The 23957-nt window shown below is 34.6% G+C and overlaps 1 protein-coding gene across 1 annotated transcript in view; it reads left to right on the forward strand.

The window, feature by feature from the left end:
* Positions 1-10363: 10363 nt before the first annotated feature.
* The window catches only part of LOC149577199 (alpha pinene synthase, chloroplastic-like), a 100637-nt gene continuing 87043 nt past the window's right edge, over positions 10364-23957 (forward strand). Inside the window, exon 1 of the mRNA XM_089795849.1 lies at positions 10364-10423. Within this exon, the coding sequence (XP_089651975.1) occupies positions 10364-10423 (60 nt within the window). The remainder of the gene's footprint in view (positions 10424-23957) is intronic.

The following is a 23957-nucleotide window of genomic DNA, read 5'->3' on the forward strand; positions in this document are numbered from 1 at the left end:
TTTATAACACCATAAGTGAAACCTTTTTAATTGCAACTAAATCTGAATGAAAACTTTAACTTTAAAAGATGTATATAGAGCATTACATAGTAAACATTATGAACATAAGATTCATAGCAACAAGAAAGCACAAAACTTAGAAATGAAACATATTATTACTTGATATCCAAGAGAATACACATACAATACTTATCTTTATAAAGATAAATAGCAACCTTATCCTTTTAAGGAAATATCAATATACCAAAGGACCATATTTACCTACCCAACCCTTTTATATAAATTTTTTTCCTCTTTTTATGTTATTCATCAAATTATCCCAATTATATTTCATCAATTTACATCACATTTCATTACATCAATTTACATCTCGTGCAAGTATCAAATAAAATAGTGACTTTCTTCAATAATAGCCAAGCGTGTCTTCTTATAGGAATTCAAATGTTAACCAAAAGTAAGCCTCAAGTTTTTTCACTCAACCATGTGGACCCTAAGGAACCACCCCCCCAAGCTAGGAGACAAACCATGATCCAAAAGGGTCTAATGTAAATCTAAGCCTTAATCCAAAGAATAAATAACAAAATAAAAAGTGCAAGGATCACAAAAGACCTCAAATTACAAGGACAAGAGTGAAGGATGTAACAATCACTAGGTGAGTGTCATTGTACCTTCTTATATCTTGGGATCCACCTCCTGGGCTTAAGATCATTCTGTCACATGAAACATCTTTTCCTTGAGGACTCCAACGATGACAATCATGACCAAGTGATGTTGGGATCAACCTGTTGAGCTTAGGGACCTATAGTCTGTGCAACAAGTCACTACTCTGAGTACTCCTATAAAACTTCTACAATTATATTATTAAGTGTGAAGAACCACATGGCCAACACAATGCTAATTTTATTTATGTTATCACTTGTTTACTTACATTGGAGCCAACATGTGCAGGGCTCTGGCCTCCTATCATAGGATTCAATGGTCGCTAGTTTTGGGCCCCAACACCTATGGTTAGCCAATCACCTAGGCTTTCTACGATACTCAACATTTACACTCATAGCATGTCCATACAAATAATGTCATCCTAGAAAGTAACATGTTCTGACCATATAAGACAATAACTGATGCAAATAATCAACCAAGAAAAGATCAACTTTATGCATCACAAATTGGTGAGGAAAATGGTGTTAATGTGCATCACTACCATAGAGAGGTGCATATGTCTCATATAACTACACATATGTCTTATTTTCATTAGTCTAGTGCATATGTTCCTTGGAGTAGTGCATATGGGATGTATAATAGCACATTTGTTATATCTCCACATTAGTTCAGTATAAGTGTGCATACATTCAACAAGGTTTCATATTATTTAATAAGTTTTATAGATGGGTTGACTAATAGTACACCACATTGTCACTCATTTGATCATTATACCTATGCATACTATTGGCAAGATGGCTTGTAGATGAGTTAGTGTTGTCATTTATGGCAACATGTATATTTTTTGGTATTTCAATATGAAATAAGAGACAAAAAATTATCGAAGTACTAGATAGTTTGTAGTAGTACAATGATAGATTCGATGTGTATAGATGACAGAGTCCAAGTTGGCACATGCACAATTGAGGACTGATAGTTGACAATGTCATGGTGATATATGTCAGTGCCCAAATTTGTACGGACTATACAAAATTAGTTACTAAGGAATTACCAGTATAGGTAATTAACAGAGTTGAACAATGTATGTAATGCCTTGCCTGGAGATCCTTGAAACAAGGGTTCAATACAAGCCAAGATTTTTTTTTTTTTACAAGTATGAATGCACATGACAACATCCTATAGGGATCACAAAGATTGCAATGGAAGACTTCACCACAATCCCGACAACCAACAAATCTTTGAACATCACTAACAAACTGACACACACAAACAAAGGCCAACAATGACCACGCACATGATGAGGGCTTGAAGAAATGATCACTCATCAAAAAAACACCAAGTTGAGGTAAAATGCATAATCTTGAAATTTGGCTAAGCCTAAAATCCTGAAGCCCTAAAATTTGGCTAAGTCTGAATTTCTGAAGCCTTGAAATTTCCTAGAATCTTTATCTTATCCCCGAGAGGTTTGAAATCTATATCAAAAGATTCATCACAAATATTAAAATATATCTTAAGTATAAGGAATTAAATATAATTCCTTATACTTAAGCGATATATTTTAAACCCCTTAGAAAGAATGTTCTGAATTGGAAAGGTGTGAAATCCAATAAGGTGTCCAAAACCAACTTTCAAACCTTCCTCAGCCAAACCTAACTGCCCCCTATTTCTCACACGAGAAAGTGCACTGGTCTCAAGTTTTGTGTGAGACCTTGCATCACTGTGCACGAGAAAGTGCACAGCTTCGCGTGAGGATTTGCATCCCTGCGCGAGGAAATACATTCTCGCATGAAAGTGCACAGCTTCGCGTTAGGAAGTACATTCTCATATGAGGAACTGCCTTTCCACATAAGAAAACACATCATCATGACAAAAGAACATAAATAAAAAGCATATAAACATGAAAACCTCCACACCGGGGAGTACCGGATCCACGTAAATTGAGAAATGAACACTCAAGAGCATAAACAACAAGGAAAGAGGAACATCTATCCATCTAAACCATAACCATAAAGAACATACTGAAAGAAACATCGCAATGAACAAAAGCAACATCGCAATGTACATAAATAACATCACAATAACTGAACAACCAAATTAAGTATGCAGTTCCTCCCAACCATCAATAGCATCGTAAGACCATCATGGATCATACCCATCCCCTACATGTAACATCCCAAGCCACCGATTAGATCGTCAATACTATTGTAATAGGGACATCACTACTAAACATGCTACAAACATAAGCATAAGAAAATCTAACATGCTAGTGGAAAGCATAAGATAATCCTACAAAGTAGATAACATCGCCTATCACATGCTAATCATCATAATAAGGAAATCTAACATGCTAAACCAATAAGCAATAGATAATCCAATACAACAATTCACATCTCTAGTGATATGCTAAGCATCATAATATGGGAATGTATCAAATAAACTAACATCATCTAAACATGATATCGAAGCATTCCAATAAAAGCATAAATCACAAGAAAGCATACTCCAGGGCCCAAAGCATCAAGTGAAAACATCCAACAACAGTTGGACTAGGATAAAAGACCATCTTTGTACATCGATCCCTAGCAGTGGTATGGGTAGCGACAACTCCCAACCACATGGCACCCATAGGTCCACACCCATCGTGCTGATGGAGATAATGATCCAACCAAAAATGCACAAAAATAACATCCATGGCTAACACTCACGCCAGACAGTACAATGGCTGTAACCAAGAACCTAAGACAATGCAAGGAGTACAGATCCTGGTCAAACACTCAATATGCTAGTAAGTAGGGACTGACATCATGGAGAGTCGCTTGGCATCAACAAGGCCAAGCTCAGATCATGCAGCTACAACATCCCTTAATGGAAAGGCTTAGCACATACATTTTACTATCTTAAGTTTTATTACCAGTCACACATTTTCTTTAATTATCACTTGATTAAAACTTCCTCTGCCAACCCTATGGGACTGAGGTCACCAGGTTGTGAGATAGAAGCCTCCTCCATATGCTACCCCACCCTACCCATGCTCATCCTATGACAAGTGCCCGTGGGCATGCATATTCCCAACCCAACCCCAATGATCATAACTTTCAAAAGTACCATGAAAGATCGGGCCCTGCAAGTCACCAAACAAATGTATGCACATGTACTCGTCTGTGGCGCACCACCATTACGAAGATCATAACACAAGGATTGGATAAGAACATAATGCAAAATAACACTCAACTGAAAACAACTCGAGAGGATAGATTCTCCACAAATCCCAAAGACAATAAAACCATACATCATGAAATCACTCAACCAGCCTCAATCCGAGAGTGTGGATTCTACATGAATCCCAATGATGCAACAAGACCAAACATCATGAACTCACTCAATTGGCCTCAATTTAGGAGTATGGATTTTGCATGAATCCTAGTGTCCACGAAACAATAACAAGGGTCCAAGAGAAACCAAAACAATAGGTATAAAATCACTCAACCGAACATAAAGTCCAGAGTATGGATGTGACACACATCCCAATGCAACATAAAAGTGCAACAAAGGTCTGACTAATATCCAAATGGATAATCTAGGTCCATGACCCAGCTCATGCCAAGAAAACTTGAGAAAATGGTAGCACACAAAGCAAGTTAAAAAACCCAAATTTTAGAAAATTTCAAAATTAAAACCCATTTGGCCTTTGGGTACAAAAACCCCAAAAATCCAAAAATAAATGAGTTCCTACACCGTATGCAAAAATAGCCAGTATAACAGTGCAAAACCCCAAACCCTCATCCCAAAATATAGGGAAATGCTCATACCCGACTAATTGGGCAAAACGAAAATACAAAAAGGGAGGGGAACACTTGTTCTCAATTTCCAGCCAAATGGCTACCAAAAATAGAAGTAGAAATAGAGCAGAAATAATCAAATGGAAGAGCCCTGCCTCATAGCCAAAAGGGAAAAATGAGAATCTGAGCCATAAAATAAAAACCCCACAGAAGTCGCCCGAAATCATGGCAATCCAAGCTCTCCCCGAGCTGGATCCAATGAGCTCAACCTTATGACGATCCCATGCCCGTAGCTCCCACAATGAACAAAATTGTAAATCCTCATGAAGAAGATTTTGGGTTTTACTCTCCAACTTTCTAATTCAAAAGTGAGAAGTGAGGAATCAAATTCCTTTTTAGATATTTATTCACTTTTCGAGTGAATAATCGATTAGGGAAAATAACTAGCCAACCTAGTCAAACCCTAAATCGACCCAAACGAAAATAGGCTATTCATACAAATAGGAATTCATCAATGCTAAAGTTGCCAAAAATTAAAATAAATCAATTAAAAGCTCGAAAACCTAAAAACACATAAATTTCCTTAACAACTTTCATGATGATGCGAACCTCTAAATGCACAGACACGCTCACTGGTCTAATCACATAATGCAAATGAGTTCAAATTTAATAATCATTGAAAATTTTAATTTAAACATTTAATTAAGGATACGTCGACCATACAGGGATGACTTTGGTAAACTATGAATGGCTGAATCACTAACTCCATGTGCCACTACCAGGGATATAAATCCTACACACTAAACAACACGATCAAGTGCAATTGCATATAATAACATAGCCGAAGTAATAAATGCATTAAATTACCTAATTTAACCATTTATTTAACTATTCTGAAATAATCTATTTATATCACTCATGTTTGCATAAAGCATAACAACGCAGGAATGACAAAAATAACCATAGCATCAAATCCATCACATAACATAATTAGTGATATGTCCAAATACCGGATAACTAGATATCATCATAAAACACATTGTTATCTCAAAATGGCATCATCATGCAATATGATCCACTGAACAACATGGTAGTCTAACATCTATGATACTGAAATCCAAATATAACATCTAACCCTCAGGTCATCTTACATGTAAAGCATAACATAAGTAGATATATGCAACACATAACCAAATGAATCCAACATGGACAATCCATTTCTAACTATTTAAGCATTCAATAATGGTTGTTTAAACAACATAAAAAGGCACTAAAAAAAAGCAAACATAGTCATAAACATGACTAACCACTACTACAGGAACCTAGTCCAGTGTAGCATGGTAATAGTATGCAGTGCAATCTCTACACACATCTCAAGGTAGTCATGGAACAACATCATGATACCACATTGATCCTAGTAACCACTGGCACAAACCTTAGTGAACCATAAATCACATCATAATCTCAAAAATTGGCCATAAGCATAATCAAAGCAACTAATACAGAAACATAAATCCAATCACCTCAACGATATAGACCACTCATGGTCACAATTATGATCCATCACAACAAAAAGCTCAACAAGGTTGCATCCATCAGGATGACCTACAAAAGTCAAATGGGAGAGGCACTACAATGTATGACAATAAAATGACATGTACCGCTTAAGGAATTATTTTCTTTGGTAACAAAATAATTACTTAAATATGATGGGACGAAATCCTAGATATTAACTCTGAGTTAATTTTATAATTAGTCAAACTTATGAAAGTATCAAGGTCAAGTAATAAGAGTTTTGATAAATTGCAAGGTATAAGTAAAGATCATATCTTGCGCAACCAATTGTGAAATGTGATGGCATGCAAAATATTGTGAAGGAACGTATATGTTCAATATGTGAGCCTTTTGTAATGCAAAATCTTGTGCATGATCAGACGAATTGTGAAGTACAACAGTGAGACAATATTGTATGAATATATACTTTTGTAAAGAAGCTTAATTGTATATTGCATGTTAAGGAAGTGGGCTCTTCTTGCATACATTTTATTGTACTACCAACTCCTAATAGGGTTGAGGCTTTTAACAGGGCCTAGTCCTCTAACAAGGACTCGAGACACTATATGTACTTAGTAGACTCCTAACAGGGTCAATATCCTTAACTACATTCTTTTGTTTGGTGGATCATTCAATGGGTATCATCCCTACCAGGGTTTACCCTTGGCTAGGGTTTCCCTAGTTAACAAATAATGATGTTATGAGTTCTCTTTATGTATGGTTATATTTATTGTTCAATATTATTGGTTTACTTTCTTATGCATGTTGCAAAATAATTAATAATATCTAGTTGTGGGAAAAAGTTTGTAGAATACTAATTCATCCCCCCTTTCAATATTATCTATTTCTAGCACATACGTGCAGTATACCTATGCATATGTGCAATATACCTGTACATTTATTCTAGGGAACTCAATATATATATAAAGAAGACTATGAATTGAATTTTGATACCTGTTTGAATGGAGGAGGGTTTACCAGTACCCCCTCGATTGAGACCCAAGGATGATATCCTCACAACCATACCTATTCAAGGAATTCAATGCCTAGCACTCTTCATACCACATGACTCCCACAAAATGACTCTATCATAGACAAGCATGGATTGTAATCATGCATAATTTAAACACAATATATAAAAGGATATTTGCAAAATCAACATTAGTTTATTAATTTTTTATTTCTTTTCTCATGAATTATAAAGTTTCCAAAATTAAATAAGGCAACATGACCTACTTGGATTCTAATTCTTGGATGAAATGAGGCCTTGAATGTGTGAGGAGTGCAAGATTCTAACCTCTAATCCAAATCTTGGTGTCTAATATGCTTTCTTCTTTCCCAACCTCGAGTGTCTCCTTGTCAAGGTATTAAGCTCCAAATTTTTATTTAACCATAGTTTTCACATTTATTTGACTATAGTTTTGGCAATTATTTTCCTATATCTTTGTGTTCTCATGAGATTGGTTACTATTCTAGAGTTAGTTTTCATCCCGTCTACCTACAATTGTCTTCTCTTCTCAATGACTCCCTACTAGTATGTGTAGGTACATTAATGTTGGAAATATAAGAGGAGTAACTCAGAGGGGAGCAATGAATCAGTTGCCATTAAAATACTGATTCAATTTTATCTATACACATGCACTTTTTGTATTAAAATTATTGTAAGAATTATTAAGAAAAAGAAAAAGAAAAAGAAAAAGAGAGGGTTAAACACTTTGACCTGGAGCTATGAACCAATGAGGCCACAAACGAAGGACCTCATCCCCATGAGATTTGAACCTTGATGGCAAGGATAACAACTCAACAACTTAACCATCACAACATGCCACTATTGGCTATTGGCTTTAAGAAAATGAAACTAAGATGAACTACATGTATATAAATATATCAACACCACAACTCAAAAATAATCTACTAATTTATAAAATAATATATATATTTTTTTTTGGTAATCAGCTGAAGCCTTGATTATTTATTATTATTGTTAATATTAATTATTATTATGTGTTAATAGCGAGTAGATTCAAACCCAAGACATCCCCGATGAGAGGCTCGTAATTTAACGATGCGTTATAGGCTCTTGCCTTATAAATTATTTAAATTATTATTGATAATGTATATTATAATGAAAATAAATATGATATATATGTACAAAGTCTTAATGAATTATGAATAATAATTAATAAAATTATAATTGTCAAATAATATATTTAATATAATGGTATTATCCTATATAATTTATGAGCTTTTCAAAATTAAGAAACATTATAATTTTTCCATTAATTGCAAATATACAATTTAAGTAAAATACAAAATGACTTTTTATATAAAAATTTGGGAAAATTGTAACTAATTTATAACTGATATATCTTTTCTAATTTATAGTATTTTCATGTCATTTTAGGGTCTTGTATAAGAGATGACTTTTCTATTAGTTAATGCTTAATTTAATTTTTTATTAAATATAAATATTAAAAATTTTTAATATAAAAATATTTATATTAGTTAATATAGTATTTAAAACATATTAGAGCTATCAAATTTCCACAATCCATCAGTGTTGTTATTTATTTTCTAGATTTGATTGTTTGAATAATTTTTAACATCAATATTTTGGATCACACTATGTGATCCATGATTAGGTTGCATTCAAAAGAAGAGAAGGAGAAAGGATTAAAACATATTATTAAATTATTTTAACATAAAAATTTATAATTTATTTACACCAAAAGTTGGCCTCAGATTACATCTTTACAAACTTGTTCTTCTTGTTTTTACTTGATGAACATAACATTTCACTCGAGTAAAACATCACTCAATCAATACTAAACTCACTTAGGTAACACTAAACTTTTACTTGCTTTACCAAATGCTCATTGACAACTATAGTCACTCGATGAACACTATCTTCCATCTTTAACCTTGTCACTCGGTGTAGCTTGTATAGCTTATTATATTACAAGATTACATTATCGTAAAACATTCAAACCAACATTGCACTATCACTGTCCAACTCATTGAAGTGTCCATTTAATACAATACTATCTACTCTGTCATAATGTCTAATCAACTAAGACATGACATCAAAGATAATATAATAACTGATATGACTCTTTTACGTACATTCATAGCATTCACGGTTCAATCATCAGTTGGGGCCAAAAGATCATCTATGAAGGAGAAGCTGACCCTAATAGAAGTGATTTCATGTTTGACATTTCATAAATAATTTATGTGTAAAGTTAATTTTGATGACATGTTGCATGTTTACTATGCACATAATATAATAAGATTTTATTTTTTATGATCCATGTTGAAGCACTGAAAGAAAGATCACATGTTCATCCCTCTAATTTACAAAGATTTGAGAAATAGATAATTTGGTTAGAGGGACTATTGTAGAGGTTGTAGATTCAATTTTGTATCTATCCAAAATGTCCTTATCTTTTAGTTTAAACCATGCCACTCAGGCTCTCTATTTTGTATTTCAAGACAAGTATGAAAGTCATTGTAAGTTATTATCAAAAAACCACAAGGATTAATAAATGTTTAATGGTTTCTTGGATTATATTCTTTTAGTTTGATAGGATTAGTTTAGGATAGTGCATATAGTTGATAAAGCCTCCTTGATATCTCCTACTTACACAAGTTAACCCTAATCAGTTAGAGATAACTTTTCCTTGGACTCACCTAACTATTCAGGCTTGCACACTAGCTTGAAATTTTATTTTAGGCCTCCTTAATAATTTACTTGATCTTTCAAGGGTTGGAGGCTCTTCCTAAGGTTTCTTAGCCTTATTTACATCCATTTCCCATAATCCATTCATTAGGTTTTTATATGATCCCTTCAAACCCATGAAAAACTCCTATTAGGCCTAGTAGCCCTCAATTAACCCTCCTAATGGACTAAATTTGGATATGTACAAATCTTTCCTAAAAAATATTCCAAAAAAACTCCATATTGAAATACCCTTTTCAAAGCCCTTCAATATTATTGAGGTCTCTAATTTCCAACATCTAATAGATGCCTTAACCCTGTCTTTAAAGGTTTGCCAGGGTTTATCAACAAATAGGACCAGTTAAGAGAAAATATGCTTTTCCTCATTTTTTAGAAGCCTTCAGTGCTTCTCCCTATAGTCACAGTATCTTCAATGTATCCTCTAACCTTCCATAACACCCATTCTAACCAAAATACTTTACCCTTATAGGAAATCTAGTTTTCTTGGCACAATTTCTCGTCGAGTACAATTTTGCCTCACCCAGGGCTTCCAAAGAAATAGTTTGGCCCTTCACTCCTTGCTCCATCCTTCCTACTATGCAATGTAAAATATTTCTAATAGAATTTTTCAAGGTTTCATGGAGTTTCAATGATGGGGAATGCTGGCAGACATCATTTTGCCAAGTCTGCCCCAGTACTGGCTAGCAAACGGGTAGCTTAGTAAAACATTTATTGTAAACACTAATGGATTTCCAAGAAATTATTTAAAAAAAAAAAAAAAAGTATGAATAATGGAGAAACTATATTCCAAAGAAAAAAGAATGATTCAATCTCATGTCAGTCAAAATCTCAATCTTTCATTTAAACTGTCATTGATTTCCTTGCTTGTTGTATGCTTCCGTACAACTCAAAAATTCCCACCCATACAAAAGTGACTTAGATGGCTTTAAAAAATCATTTCGAAACCAAATGAATCAAATCCTTCTCATTGGTAACCATCTAATGACTTGTAAACACATTTGTAACTTTTGACAAGAGAAATTACATTTTTTGCAAAATTGTCAATGTGCAATTTTTGCAAAATTGACTTTTTTGCATTTTTACATCTTGGACCTACTAGGACTATACCTTATGAATCCAAATAATCCATGGAAGGTATTTAGGTCATGTTTAGACCATTTACATTCCTAAATACCCTTCTATGCTTGTTTAGCCCTCCAAATCAATTATTTGCACTTTTTCCCCTAATTGACCACAAATGCAACATTACATCTAGTTGCCTAAGATGCACTACATTGGTGCTTCACATGAATGAGGACCCCATACCAAGGAAATATTTATTCCTCATAGGTCTTATCAAGACTCTTATTTCTAACTTATTTCTTCCTAATAATGTACACTAGGTGCTCTTGCACCATACTCCCCTAATGAGTTGAAAGTCCTTCTAGGACTTTAAGAGGGAGTCAAGGAAAGGTCAATGCTCTTCTTCTGGAAGTTAGTTTCAGCAACCCAAGTGGCTTCACTATCTAGCTTTCCCATCCACTTCACAAGATATTTCATGTAGGTTTTGTTCCTAGTCACCTTGCTCACTTTAGAACTCAAAATCTTCTCAGCTTGTGGCTTACTTATAGATGACTAAGGAAAATTATGTGTTACAATGGCTTGAAGGTCTACATCCTCTTCTAGAATGGAAGATAGAATAGGACCCTTGTAGGTTACCAAACCTGCAACATTGAAAGTAGTGGATATTCCCATATCCATTAGTAGATCAACTTGGTAAGCATTGGCTCCATACTGGGCCAAAACATTACATGGGCCCACCTTCCTCATATGCAACTTGTTATATTCTCCTTTAGATAGATTATTCTTGTTAAGGTGAACCATGACATAATACCCAACTACAAATTGAACATCTCTCTTCCTTGTATCTTCTCATTGCTTCATCTTCATTGTGTTCTGCTCCAAGGTGTGTTTAACCATATCATGAATCTCTTTCATGGAAAGAGAAAAGTCTTCATCCACTCCACTGACCTTTGCACCTACTTTCATATCGCTTAGTTCAAAAATTCCCCTAGGATGCACTCCATAAACCATTTCAAAAGGCCTCTTCCCAATAGATCTTTTTATCATATCATTGTAGACATACTCTACTTGTGCAATGATATGGTCCTAGTGTGTGCTAAAATGTTGTCACACTTCTATGAATCATTACATGTAAGAAAACTCAAGAATGAGCCCTCAAAAATCGATCCATAGCTCTCTACTCATAGAGTGCAAGGATTTGTAATGGAGGCCCTCAGTTTGACCTATTTTTGTGCCCATGCAAGTACACCATGAGATGAGAGATTCAAAGAGGAAAAGCAAGAATGCTAGTCTCCATGATCTTCAAATATGCATGAAAATAAGATCTAATCTATGAGAGCAAAATCTAATCTATAAATGCAAGATCTAAGCTAAAAGCCCATGATTGGTGCAAGAGAGAAAAAGACAAGAAAATAGAAGTTCTCCAGAAAAAGCTTTTGTATTAAAACTCCTTCAAAAATTGGTCTTCAAACCTGTAGCATAACGATAGCATAATCATCGGTGTCTAACATGAGGAGAGGGCTCTCCCTTATAAAGGAAATTATGGAGGTGAGAGGCTTCTCACAACCAATATGGGATAATAGAGCTTGATCCATGTGAGACAAAATTCCACCAATGAGAAAAGAGGAGTGGTTGAGAAGAAAGTGGTGATCCATGTGAGACAAGATTCCACCAATTAGAAAAGAGAAGTGGTTGAGGAGAAAATGGAAAGATAAATCCCACTTAGATCACATTTTTAAGTGTAGAGAAATTAAATAAAAAGAATTTATTTTATTTCCTTTTTTCATCAAAAGAGATATTTAAGTGGGATTTTTATTTAATTAAAAGGGAGCAAGTTCTTTTTAATTAAATAGAAGATATTTAATTAAATTAAAAGAGAGGTTTTTCTCTTAATTAATTAAATGTGGATGAACTGTTTAATTAAAAGAGAGGTTTTCTTTTAATTAAATGGGGATTTTATTTTATTTAATTAAAAGAGAAGATTTTCTTTTAATTAAATAAGACTTGGAATAAAATGATCAATCTTAGAAATGAAATAAATCGAATTTGATCAAGGAAATTGATTTGAATTGATTTAATAAAATATTACAAACCATTGATTCAGAAAATTTGATAAATTGAATAATGGGGGCCCATAGTCTAGGCGACCATTTTTGGGTGCATACATTTGCCCCTCTTTGACTAATGTGTGATCGATTTGGGAACATATGTAGTCAAAGAAAGAAATTGAAGTGTGAGGTCAATTTGGGATCACAAAACAACCCAGATGTGTGGTCGACTCGGAAACACATCAGGACAAAGAATACAAATAAATTTTAACTTGAAAAAGTCGAGGATAAAATTGATAAAACTGAATCAAGGATTGAAATTGATAATTACTGCCCCCTCGTGATCGAAATCAAAATGAGATAGAGGAGAAACAACAAATTGATAAATTTGATCAAATCGAACAAAAGATAAGGTTCTTGATGTAAGATGAAAGATATAAGAATCATAGAACCAAGGTAGATCATCAAGCATGAAATATTATGCCCCAAAGGTGATTTAGAAGAAAAGAAGTGGGGAAAAAGAAAATGGAAGATAGAAGTTTGAAAGATATGGAAAGAAATAGAAATAAGAAAAGAAAATGCTCCAAAAAATCAATCAACTGTTTAAGATAGAAATTTTGATTGAGATCACGAAAGAAAATAAGGAAATGAAGATCAAAATGCGACCACAATTGATTAAATGTCCACAATAAAGATGAAAGGAGAACCCTCTCAAACTCATAATGCAATCTAAAAATGCAAACTAACATGAAGTCTAATAATGCAAGCTACATGAAATGCAATGGTGTACTTGCAAAAGAGCAACTGTAACATAGGATTTTGTGTTCATCATTCATTAGAGAATGTAAAAGAACTTATTTTCATTATTGGGTCATTATTAACAGACATCGAAAAATCATACAATCATCACTAGTTACAAATGCAACTATGAAGATATGAATGCGATTTATATTGGATTGAAATGTGGAAAGATTCTAACATAAGCATCAAAGACATAAAGGTCAAGATGACTTCGATGTGAGCTTACCCAATTTAATATAGAAAAACTATGCTCGCATCAAGGCATAGATGCCAAGATGACTATAAGAATGGTTGTGCAAAAACAATCAAGGATGATGTCTCAAATCTCCTAAGTGTTTCAAGGGGACAAAAAAAGACACTCTAGAGTTCAAGACCACACCCACAAGAAAAAAAATAAAAATAAATAAAAACATGTCTCATGCCTCAAGTCTTCTAGCGATGCATCATGGAGAGACTTATCAGACAAAGACACTCAACAAAAATCAATAACAGTTAGTATACAGAGAAAAAAATCATGACATAAGTCAAGCATTAAGTGTTGCGTTTAAAAATTTAAGTGTGTTAACTGATACTGAGTTCTGAGGACAAGGATCAAATGCTTGCAAGAAGGTAAGATCACATGATGATACTGGGTAAGACCAAACCAATAAGTGTTGAAAAACACTCGATGTCAATGGGTGTTGAAAAACACCATTTGTGAGGTGTCCTAAAGACTCACACATCTAAGAAACCAAAGCTAACATAGTTATGCCCCCTACACAAAGACCAATTCCAAACCAAGGTAACAAGGACAAGGCATGGTGGAGAAAGGCTAAGTGTTGAGGACATGTGCTAAGAAACAGGGGTGCAAAGGCCTCAAGTAGTGCCCGTTTCCAGGTTTTCACCACTTGGATTTTATTTATTTATTTTTTTTTTTTTTCAGGACTTTTTATAATTTTTATTTTTTTTGTATTTTTTCTACCAAGGCGTCTGTTTCCAGGTTTTCACCAAGGCACTTTTTCTATTTTTTTGAATTTTTGAATCTTTTTTTTTTTTGTATTTTTGGAATATATAATTTTTTTGAAGATACATCAAAGTGCCTTTTGCTAGGTTGTCACTAAGATGATCATTTTTTCAGGACATTTTTCAATTTTTAGAATTTTTACAATATATCATTTTTTTTGAATTTTTTTCAGGATCAATAAATATGTACAAAGATGCCCCTAGATAGAATGGGCATCAAACTCTCAAGCAAGATCACATCGTGCAGTCCCAATGTCTAACAAGGTGGAGGACATGATGAAGCGATAAGCTAATGGATATTATGGATAAGCAAGGAGTGTATGAAGCAAGTGAAAGTGATCTTCAAAGGTTGACTCCTCAAGAGTACCCAAGCTAGGGAAAATTTGTCATGTAAAGAACATTTGGACAAGAAATGAAAGGCTAGTATAGGATAATTCAAGAAAGCATAATGTAAAAGTGGGAAAGATGCAATCCAAAGAAGTAGACATGTCAAGAGACTTTATAGCATCATATTTTACTCTATTTTATTAGATCAAGACCAAAGGGGTAAATGGGAAAAGGGTAGCAAAAGACTAGAATGAATGGAGGAAAATAGATATGAAGGCTAAACATGAAAGGAATGAAAACAAGATCATCATAAGATATCTCACAAGATAGCCAAATGTTTGTCTATAGGTCAACATTGTCAAGATCAAAGAGAGAAGATGAAATGAATGAAAGATGTAGAAGAACTACGCATGATGCCTAATTGTTAGGTTTTCATCATGGTACTTATCCAAGGCACCACAAGGGAGTGGTTTTCACCATAGGATGAATTTATTTCTCTTTACTTTTGCTACCAAGGTGCCTGATTACCAGGTTTTCACCAAGGCACATTTTCAAAATTTTCATTTTTTTTCTTTCTTTTTTTTTTCAATCTTTTTCAATTTTTTTTTGGAAGAAGTCAAGCTTTTGAGATAATGCTCTTTGAATGTTTAAACCATGATATACAAAGGAATTCAAATGATATGCTCAAAGATGCTAATAGGGAAAGGAAGATGGGAGACAAAAATGGAGGATATGGCTTTATGCGAAGTGAGTGAGATTGAAAAATGGAAATGAAGGCAAGATCAACGTCAACACACACCTTGAAGGGTGGCGAAAGGATGGAGAAAATGTGAATGAAGGAATATGTGAAGGAATATGGTGAGTGGATAGAAAAGGTTGCAGTTTAGGCACATGGAATCGAAAAATGCTTTTGGAAGAAGATGAAGCGAAATTCTTTGGAAGCTTGAATGTCAAATTTAATTGTTGTTCAACATTAGACTCTCTCAAGAGAGATTTTGGAATCCATATAGTCTTAGGCTTCTTTTCATTTCTTTTTGATGATTTAGAGATAATATCTTCAATGATGGATTTTGGAACCCATACTTGTCTTGTAATTTTTTTCTTAGATATCTCTTTTGACTTTATGCCCCCATGTCAATTAGAGGAGACATGGTGGTGTTTTTTATATGGATTCTTGAATTGCTTCTTTTTCTTGTATTGAACATTCAAGTTACTTCCAAAAGACTTGGGACTTGTGGAAGAAGAAGGATGATATGACTAATTTAGGTGAGTGGGTGGATGAAAAGGATTCAAGGATATGCATCTATGTTGATCTTGAGGAAAGATAGGAGAGGGAGGGACATAAGGACCCAAAATGGATGAAGAACTAGGAGAATTGGGAGGGGAAAGTGAAGGGACATAAGGACCCAAGATGGAAGGAAAATGTGAAGGATTTAGTATTGGTGGGGGAGGTCCAAGGATGGATGCGGAAGATGCAAAAGGATAATCAATAAGTTCATTAACATCTATATGACAATCAAGGACATCAACATCTTTAGAGTGAGCATCGGGATTTTCAATATGAACATAAACATCTTTAATAGGAGAAACTTCATTGATAGGAAAACTTATAGCTTGAGAAGACTTAGGAAGAGTAGAAAGTGGAAGGGAACATGGAGTGGTAGAACAAGAAGATGGAAGACTTTGATCTTGACAAGGATCTTTGGAAATAAAGGAAATAAAATAAATTATTTTTATTTAATTTCTCTACACTTAAAAATGTGATCTAAGTGGGATTTATCTTTCCATTTTCTCCTCAACCACTTCTCTTTTCTAATTGGTGGAATCTTGTCTCACATGGATAACCACTTTCTTCTCAACCACTCCTCTTTTCTCATTGGTGGAATTTTGTCTCACATGGATCAAGCTCTATTATCCCATATTGGTTGTGAGAAGCCTCTCACCTCCATAATTTCCTTTATAATATTCAAATATCCATGAAAATAAGATCTAATCTATGAAAGTAAAATCTAATCTATAAATGCAAGATCTAAGCTAAAAGCCAATGATGGGTGCAAGAGAGAAAAAGAAAAGAAAATAGAAGTTCTCCACAAAAAGCTTTTGTATTCAAACTCCTTCAAAAATTGGTCTTCAAACCTGCAGCATAACGATAGCATAATCATCGGTGTCTAACATGAGGAGAGGGCTCTCCCTTATAAAGGAAATTATGGAGGTGAGAGGCTTCTCACAACCAATATGGGATAATAGAGCTTGATCCATGTGAGACAAAATTCCACCAATGAGAAAAGAGGAGTGGTTGAGAAGAAAGTGGTGATCCATGTGAGACAAGATTCCACCAATTAGAAAAGAGAAGTGGTTGAGGAGAAAATGGAAAGATAAATCCCACTTAGATCACATTTTTAAGTGTAGAGAAATTAAATAAAAAGAATTTATTTTATTTCCTTTTTTCATCAAAAGAGATATTTAAGTGGGATTTTTATTTAATTAAAAGGGAGCATACACCTAGAACTCTAAACATACTCCTTGATCAAGAACCTTAAAAGGTTTTCCAAGCTCTTATTAACCACTTCTATCTTCCCATCCATTTGAGGATGGTAGGCAGACCGAAATGAGAGGTTTGTCCCCAACTTGTGCAATAGAGTCTTCCAAAATGACTCATAAACTTAGTGTCCCTATCAAACACAATGCTAAGAGGTATTCCATGTATCCTTACTACTTCCCTAAAGAAAAAATTAGCAATGGCACATGCATCATGAGTGGTTTTACATGACATAAAGTGAGCCATTTTGTTGAACCTGTCTACAATGACAAAAACATTGGCAAAACCCTGCTTGGTTTTAGGTATCCCCACCATAAAGTCCATGCTCAAACATTGCCAAGGTCTCTAGGGAATGGGCAGTGGTTGGTATAATCTTGCATTGGTGGCAACTCCCTTGGCTTTCTAACAAACTATGCAACATTCAACATATCTCTTCACATCCCTGCTCAAGGTAGGCCAGTAGTAGAACCTTTGGACAAAATCAACTGTCTTATGCACTCCAAAATGCCCACTCAAAGCACCATTATACTTCTCTTGAATCAATTTTTCTTTGATGGATACGCTTGGGACACATAGTTGATTTCCTTTGAACAAGAGGCTTTCCCACAAGGTAAGATAAAAAAAAGTCATGATGAAAATGGTTAGTGTAATCAATACACACTTGATAGAGCTTGGAAAAGTTTGGATCATCAGGGTGCAACTCCTTAAGTTCTCAATCCCCACACTCCTAATTTCAATTTCTTGTATAGTCAGCAACCTACGGCTAAGTGCATCTACAACTTTGTTTGCAATTCCTTTTTCTAATGCTTGATGGTGAAGGTATAGGCCTAGATTTATTCCACCCACTTCATGTGCTTGTGGCTTAGCTTTTCCTAGGAGTTTAGAAAGCTCAAGGTCTAATTATCAAAAAATATGACAAATGCTTTAGGCAATAGGTTATGCCTCCATTTCCTCAAGTCTTGGACCAAGGCATACATCTCAAGGTCATAAGAAGAATACTTCCTCCTAGCTTCATTCAACTTTTCACTATAAAATGAAATTGGCTTACCCTCTTGGCTAAGGATTGCTCCAATGGAAAGGTTATTGAAATCACATTCAACATAAAACAACGTCTCAAAACTAGGCAAAACTAAAATGGGTTGAGTGGCAATCGTTGCTTCAACAGTTCAAAGTTCCTAGTGGCTTCATCAGTCCACTTGAATTTGGCTCTAATCCCGCCTTTAATGGTCTCCAACAATGGTGCACAAGTATGGCTAAACTACTTAATGAAATTTCCTTAAATTTGTGCTAAACCATGGAAGCTCCTTACCTCTGAGGAAACCTTAGGCATTGGCCAACTAAGTATGGCCTCCACCTTGCTAGGATCTATCTTGAGCTACCCTTGTGAGATAACAAAAACCCAAGTAGACCAACTCTTCCTCCATGAAGTCACATTTCTCAAGAATTATGGTGAGCTTAGCATCAGACAACCTTTTCAAAACCAAATTCAAATGCCTTAAATGTTCTCCTTCTGTGCTACTAAAAATCAAGATATCATCATGGTAAATTACAACAAACTTACCCAATTAATCAGCAAAAACTTCATTCATGAGGCTCATGAATGTGGAGGGGGAATTTGACAAACCAAAGGACATCACTAGCCACTCATACAACCCTTCAGTAGTCTTAAAAGTTGTTTTCCACTCATCTCCCTCCTTAATCCTTATTTGATGATGTCCACTCTTTAAGTCAATTTTGGTAAAGTACTTTGCATTGCCTAAACAATCAAGTAAGTCTTCAATTCTTGGGATTGGGAATTTGTACCTAATTGTTATCTTATTAATTTCCCTTGAATCTATACACATTCTCCAAGTACCTCCCTTCTTTGGCACTAAAATAGTTGGCACTACACATGGGCTCGCACTCTTCCTTATCAATCCATGGTTCAAAAATTATTGCACTTGTTTGGCTATCTCCTCATGTTGGATAGGTGTCATCTTAGAATCTACTTAATTAGGAAAATTTACTCTAGGGATGAAGTCTATGTGATGGCTGATGGCTCTCTTAGGTGGCAATGTTGGCTTCTCACCACTTACAATGTCTTCAAACTGATTCAGAAGGTCCTGCACTTCTTTAGGCAACTATGATTTGAGTATGTTTCTTGTATTTTGAGGTTTGACAATTATGGCATACCATGTGCCTTCTCCTTCCTTCATGATGTTTAGGAGCTCTTTCTCACCTACCATTAGGACATTAGGTCCCACCAATTGGTTGTTTTCTCCTTCCATTAAAGCTCGAATGGTATAAAACTCTTCTCCTTTCTTGAACTTATAAACATTATTCCTGCCATCATATTGGGCTTCCCTGTCATATTGCCATGACCTCCCTACAAAGAGATGACATGCATCTATTGGAAATATATCATATAAAACTATGTCCTTATACCTACCAATGTTGAAGTCAACCCATGCTTGTTCTTTTACCTCAACATGTTGACCCTTATTTAGCCATGTGACTCTATACAAACTGTTATGAAGGAGTCTTTGAAGTTTTAAATATACTACTACTTCCTCTAAAATTATGTTATTAGTAGATCTAGAATCAATGATAAGATTACATACCTTATTCTACACCTTGCATTTTACCCTAAATAGGTATCTCCTTTGGCTTGGCTCCTCCTTTATGGGCTTCTTATTAGTGTTATTCTGAACATCAAGTTCTCACCTTCTTTTGAATCAAGAGGGAGTTCCAATGCATTCTTTCTTTGACCATCTTCTTGAGCATAAGCCACCTCTCTTTCTCCTGAGGTAGAAGCCTTCTCTGCACACCTATAAGATGGATGCCCTAGTTGGTTATAGTTGTAATACTTCATGGTGGAAAAGTATGAAGACCATATGCCTTGACTGCTACTTCTTCCCCTAAAGCTATTATTTCCTCTACCTCTTTGGTTAAATGCTCCTCTTGGACTGCTTGAACCACTTTGTTCACTTGGTTTACTATCCCCTTGGGGTCTAAATTCTTGGCCTCTTCCACCACAAAAGTTACCTCTTTGACTCCTTTTATCCCTTCCTTTTCCTCTACTCCTATTGCTAAAGTCTTGCTTCTTCTTCACCTTCTCCTCTACCTTAAAGGCTAGTTGATAACACTTTTTCATTGTATTAAGATTCCACAACTAAATTTCCTCTTGGATGTTCCACCTCAAGCCATTGATATACTTAGCTATCTTAATGCTTTCAGCCTCTTTTACATTGGATCTTAGGAAAATTTTCTAAAACTCTTAAGTATAACTTGCCACATCATTATCCCTTTGTTTGAGATTCTACCTTTTGGGATGCAACTGCACTTCAAAGTCTTGAAGAAGGTAGGTTTGTTGAATTTGGTTCACCATACTCTTCCAATTTTCATAGGGTTTCTTTCCATATTTCACTCGTTCATCTTGAGTGAACTTCCACCATGTGAGAGATTCTCCTCTCATCCTTGCCTTTTCTACTTTCACCTTTTGAGCTTCAGTCACATTCTCACTTCGACGTAGTTCTCCATGTGTTCTAGAAATTCTAAGACATGGTCTGCATCTAGCTTCCCACTAAAAAGTGTCACTCCTTCCAAGGCTTTCTAATTCAATGCCTTGATTTCTCTAAGAAATGGTTCCTCTACTATATTAGGATTAGGTGTGGGTGCCTCCTCTTCATTATACACCTACTACTTCTACTTGCTACATTCCTCCTATTGATTGACCTTATTCATCACTACTTCAATCTTGAGAGCTCCTCTCTCAAGTGTTTTCTTGAAGGCTATCATATTAGCATTGAACTCTAGGTTTTTCTCATCTTGTTCTTGAACCTTCTTAACCAACTCTACATTTGTCACCATGGTGGACCCTATGAAGGATTCCCCTTCACTGTCAAACATACACTGAAATTTCCCAAAACTAATTGGTCTCTAATACCAATTTGATAGGATTAATATAGGATAGTGTAGATAGTTAATAAACCCTCCTTGATATCCCCTACTTACACAAGTTAACCCTAATCAAGTATAGATAACTTTTCCTTGGACTCACCTACCTATTCGGGCTTGCACACTAGCTTGAAACTTCATTTTAGGCCTCCTTAATGATTTAATTGATCTTGCAAGGGTCGAAGGCTCTTCCTAAGGTGTCTTAGTCTTCTTTCCATCCATTTACAAAAATTCATTCATTAGGTTTTTATACAATCCCTTCAAACCCATGAAATACTCCTATTAGGCCTAGTAGCCCTCAATTAGCCCTCCTAATGAACTAAATTTGGATTTGTGCTTGGATATTTCCTCGAAAAGGTTCCAAAAAAACTCTAGATTTAAATAACCTTTTCAAAATCCTTCAAGATTCTTGAAGTTTCAGATTCCCAACATCTAATAGATGCCCTAACCCTATTTTTAAGGGTTTGCCATGGTTTATCAACAAATAGGACCAATCAAGAGAAAATATGTTTTTCCTCACTTTCTAGAAGCCTTAAATGCTTCTACTTGTAGTCATAGTGTCTTCACTATATCATCTAACCTTCCATAACACCCATTCTAACCAAAATGCTTTACCCTTGCAAGATATTTGGTTTCCTTGGCTCAATTTCTAGCCAAGTACAATTCTATCTCGCCTTGGGTTTCCATGGAAATGGCTTGGACCTTCACTCCTTGCTCCATCCTTCCTACTACAGAATGTACAAGATTTCTACTAGAATTTATCAAGGTTTCATGGACTTTCAACCATGGGGAATGTTGGTAGACATCATTTTGCCAAGTCTACCCCAGTACTGGCCAACCAACAGGTAGTTTAGTAAAACATTTATTGTAAACACGAATGGATTGCCAAGAACTTCTAACCAAAGAAAAAAACAAGTATGAATAATTTAGAAACTACATTCCAAAGAAAAAACACTAATTCAATCTCATGTTAGTCAAAATCTCAATCTTTTATTCAAATTATCATTGATTTCCTTGCCTGTTGTATGCTTCTGTACAACTCAAAAACTCCTTCTCATTCAAAAATGAGTTGGATGGCTTTAAAAAATCATTTCCAAACCAACTGAACTAATCCTTGCTTGTTGGTAACCACCTTGTGACTTCTAACCACATTTTCAAGTTTTGACAAGAAAATTTGCAAATTTTGCAAAATTCTCAATGTGCAATTTTTGCAAAATTGACAAATTTTGGATTTTTGCATCTTAGACTTTGTAGGACTATACCTTATGACTCAAAATAATCTATGGAAGGTATTTAGGCCATGTTTAGACCATTTCCATTCTTAACTACCCTTCTATGCTTATCTAGCCCTCTAAATCAATTATTTGCACTTTTACCCCTATTTGACAACAAATGCAACATTACATCTAGTTGCCTAAAATGTACTACATTGGTGCTTCACATGCATGAGGAACCCATACCAAGGTCCTCTTTATTCCTCCTAGGTCTTATCAAGACTCTTATTGCTAACTTGTGGCTTCCTAATGACCTATCCTAGGTGCACCTGCACCATAATTGTAGACTGGAGAGGAGACACAATCCTCCCATGTATATCTTTAGTGCATTTGTATATGTGAAATGAAATAAACTATGCTCATCTGGTTGTCCATGTCTTTGTTACTAATTTCATTTTGAAGAGTATTACAATCATCTGAATGCTATGTTTGCTCTGCAAAATGTGGCTTAGGAATGATAGTATATCAATTTTGTAATCTTCCATGTGTAGTTAATCATATCCATTTTTAAAATTAAGTCAAAACCATGAAACTGGCAATCTGCATCATTTATTTTTGGGCACAATATCTCTTTTCAGGCATCTGACACTTCTAGATTATTAGAAAAATCCAGTGGCAAGTCTCATAGGAATGATCCTATCAACTCAGTTATAATTAAGAGTATATTCTCAAATTTTAAAATTCAGTTGGTATATTTCATCAAAGTTGTTTAATTGGTAAGAAAATATTTTGTGAAGTTAAATGAAATGTTTATGAAATTTAGACAACTAAAATCATCATAACTAATTGAATTAGATGTCCTCTAGTTCAATACCACCAACCATTGTTCTTTCAACAAAATAATTGCTAAATGTTTATATGATTTAGTAGAAACAAGCTTATTGTAATGTCAACATTTTTTCAAATTATAAAGGTGGAATTTAACTTGATTCATATTTGATTAATTTTGGAGGGAGGGGACCCTAATCTATTACAACAAGAATAAAAATATATAATTAATACAACAATCCAAAATTTTGCCCATTATAACCTCAAATTTTCAATAGAAAATAACACAGAAGTAAAATATATTGCATAAAAATCAATAATTCTATCCACCTTCTTAAGAGTTGTTATCATAGTAGCAATAATCAAAATATTAGTCTTATAGGTAAGAAATTTCAATTAAATATGTATAGATAGAAAGTGCATGTAATCCATAAAGACCATTAACTCTTGTTTTGTCATAAAAATTAT

The sequence above is a fragment of the Cupressus sempervirens genome, chromosome 1 (genome assembly GCF_028749045.1).
Source record: "Cupressus sempervirens isolate cs-2001-9-10 chromosome 1, ASM2874904v1, whole genome shotgun sequence".
NCBI lineage: Eukaryota > Viridiplantae > Streptophyta > Pinopsida > Cupressales > Cupressaceae > Cupressus > Cupressus sempervirens.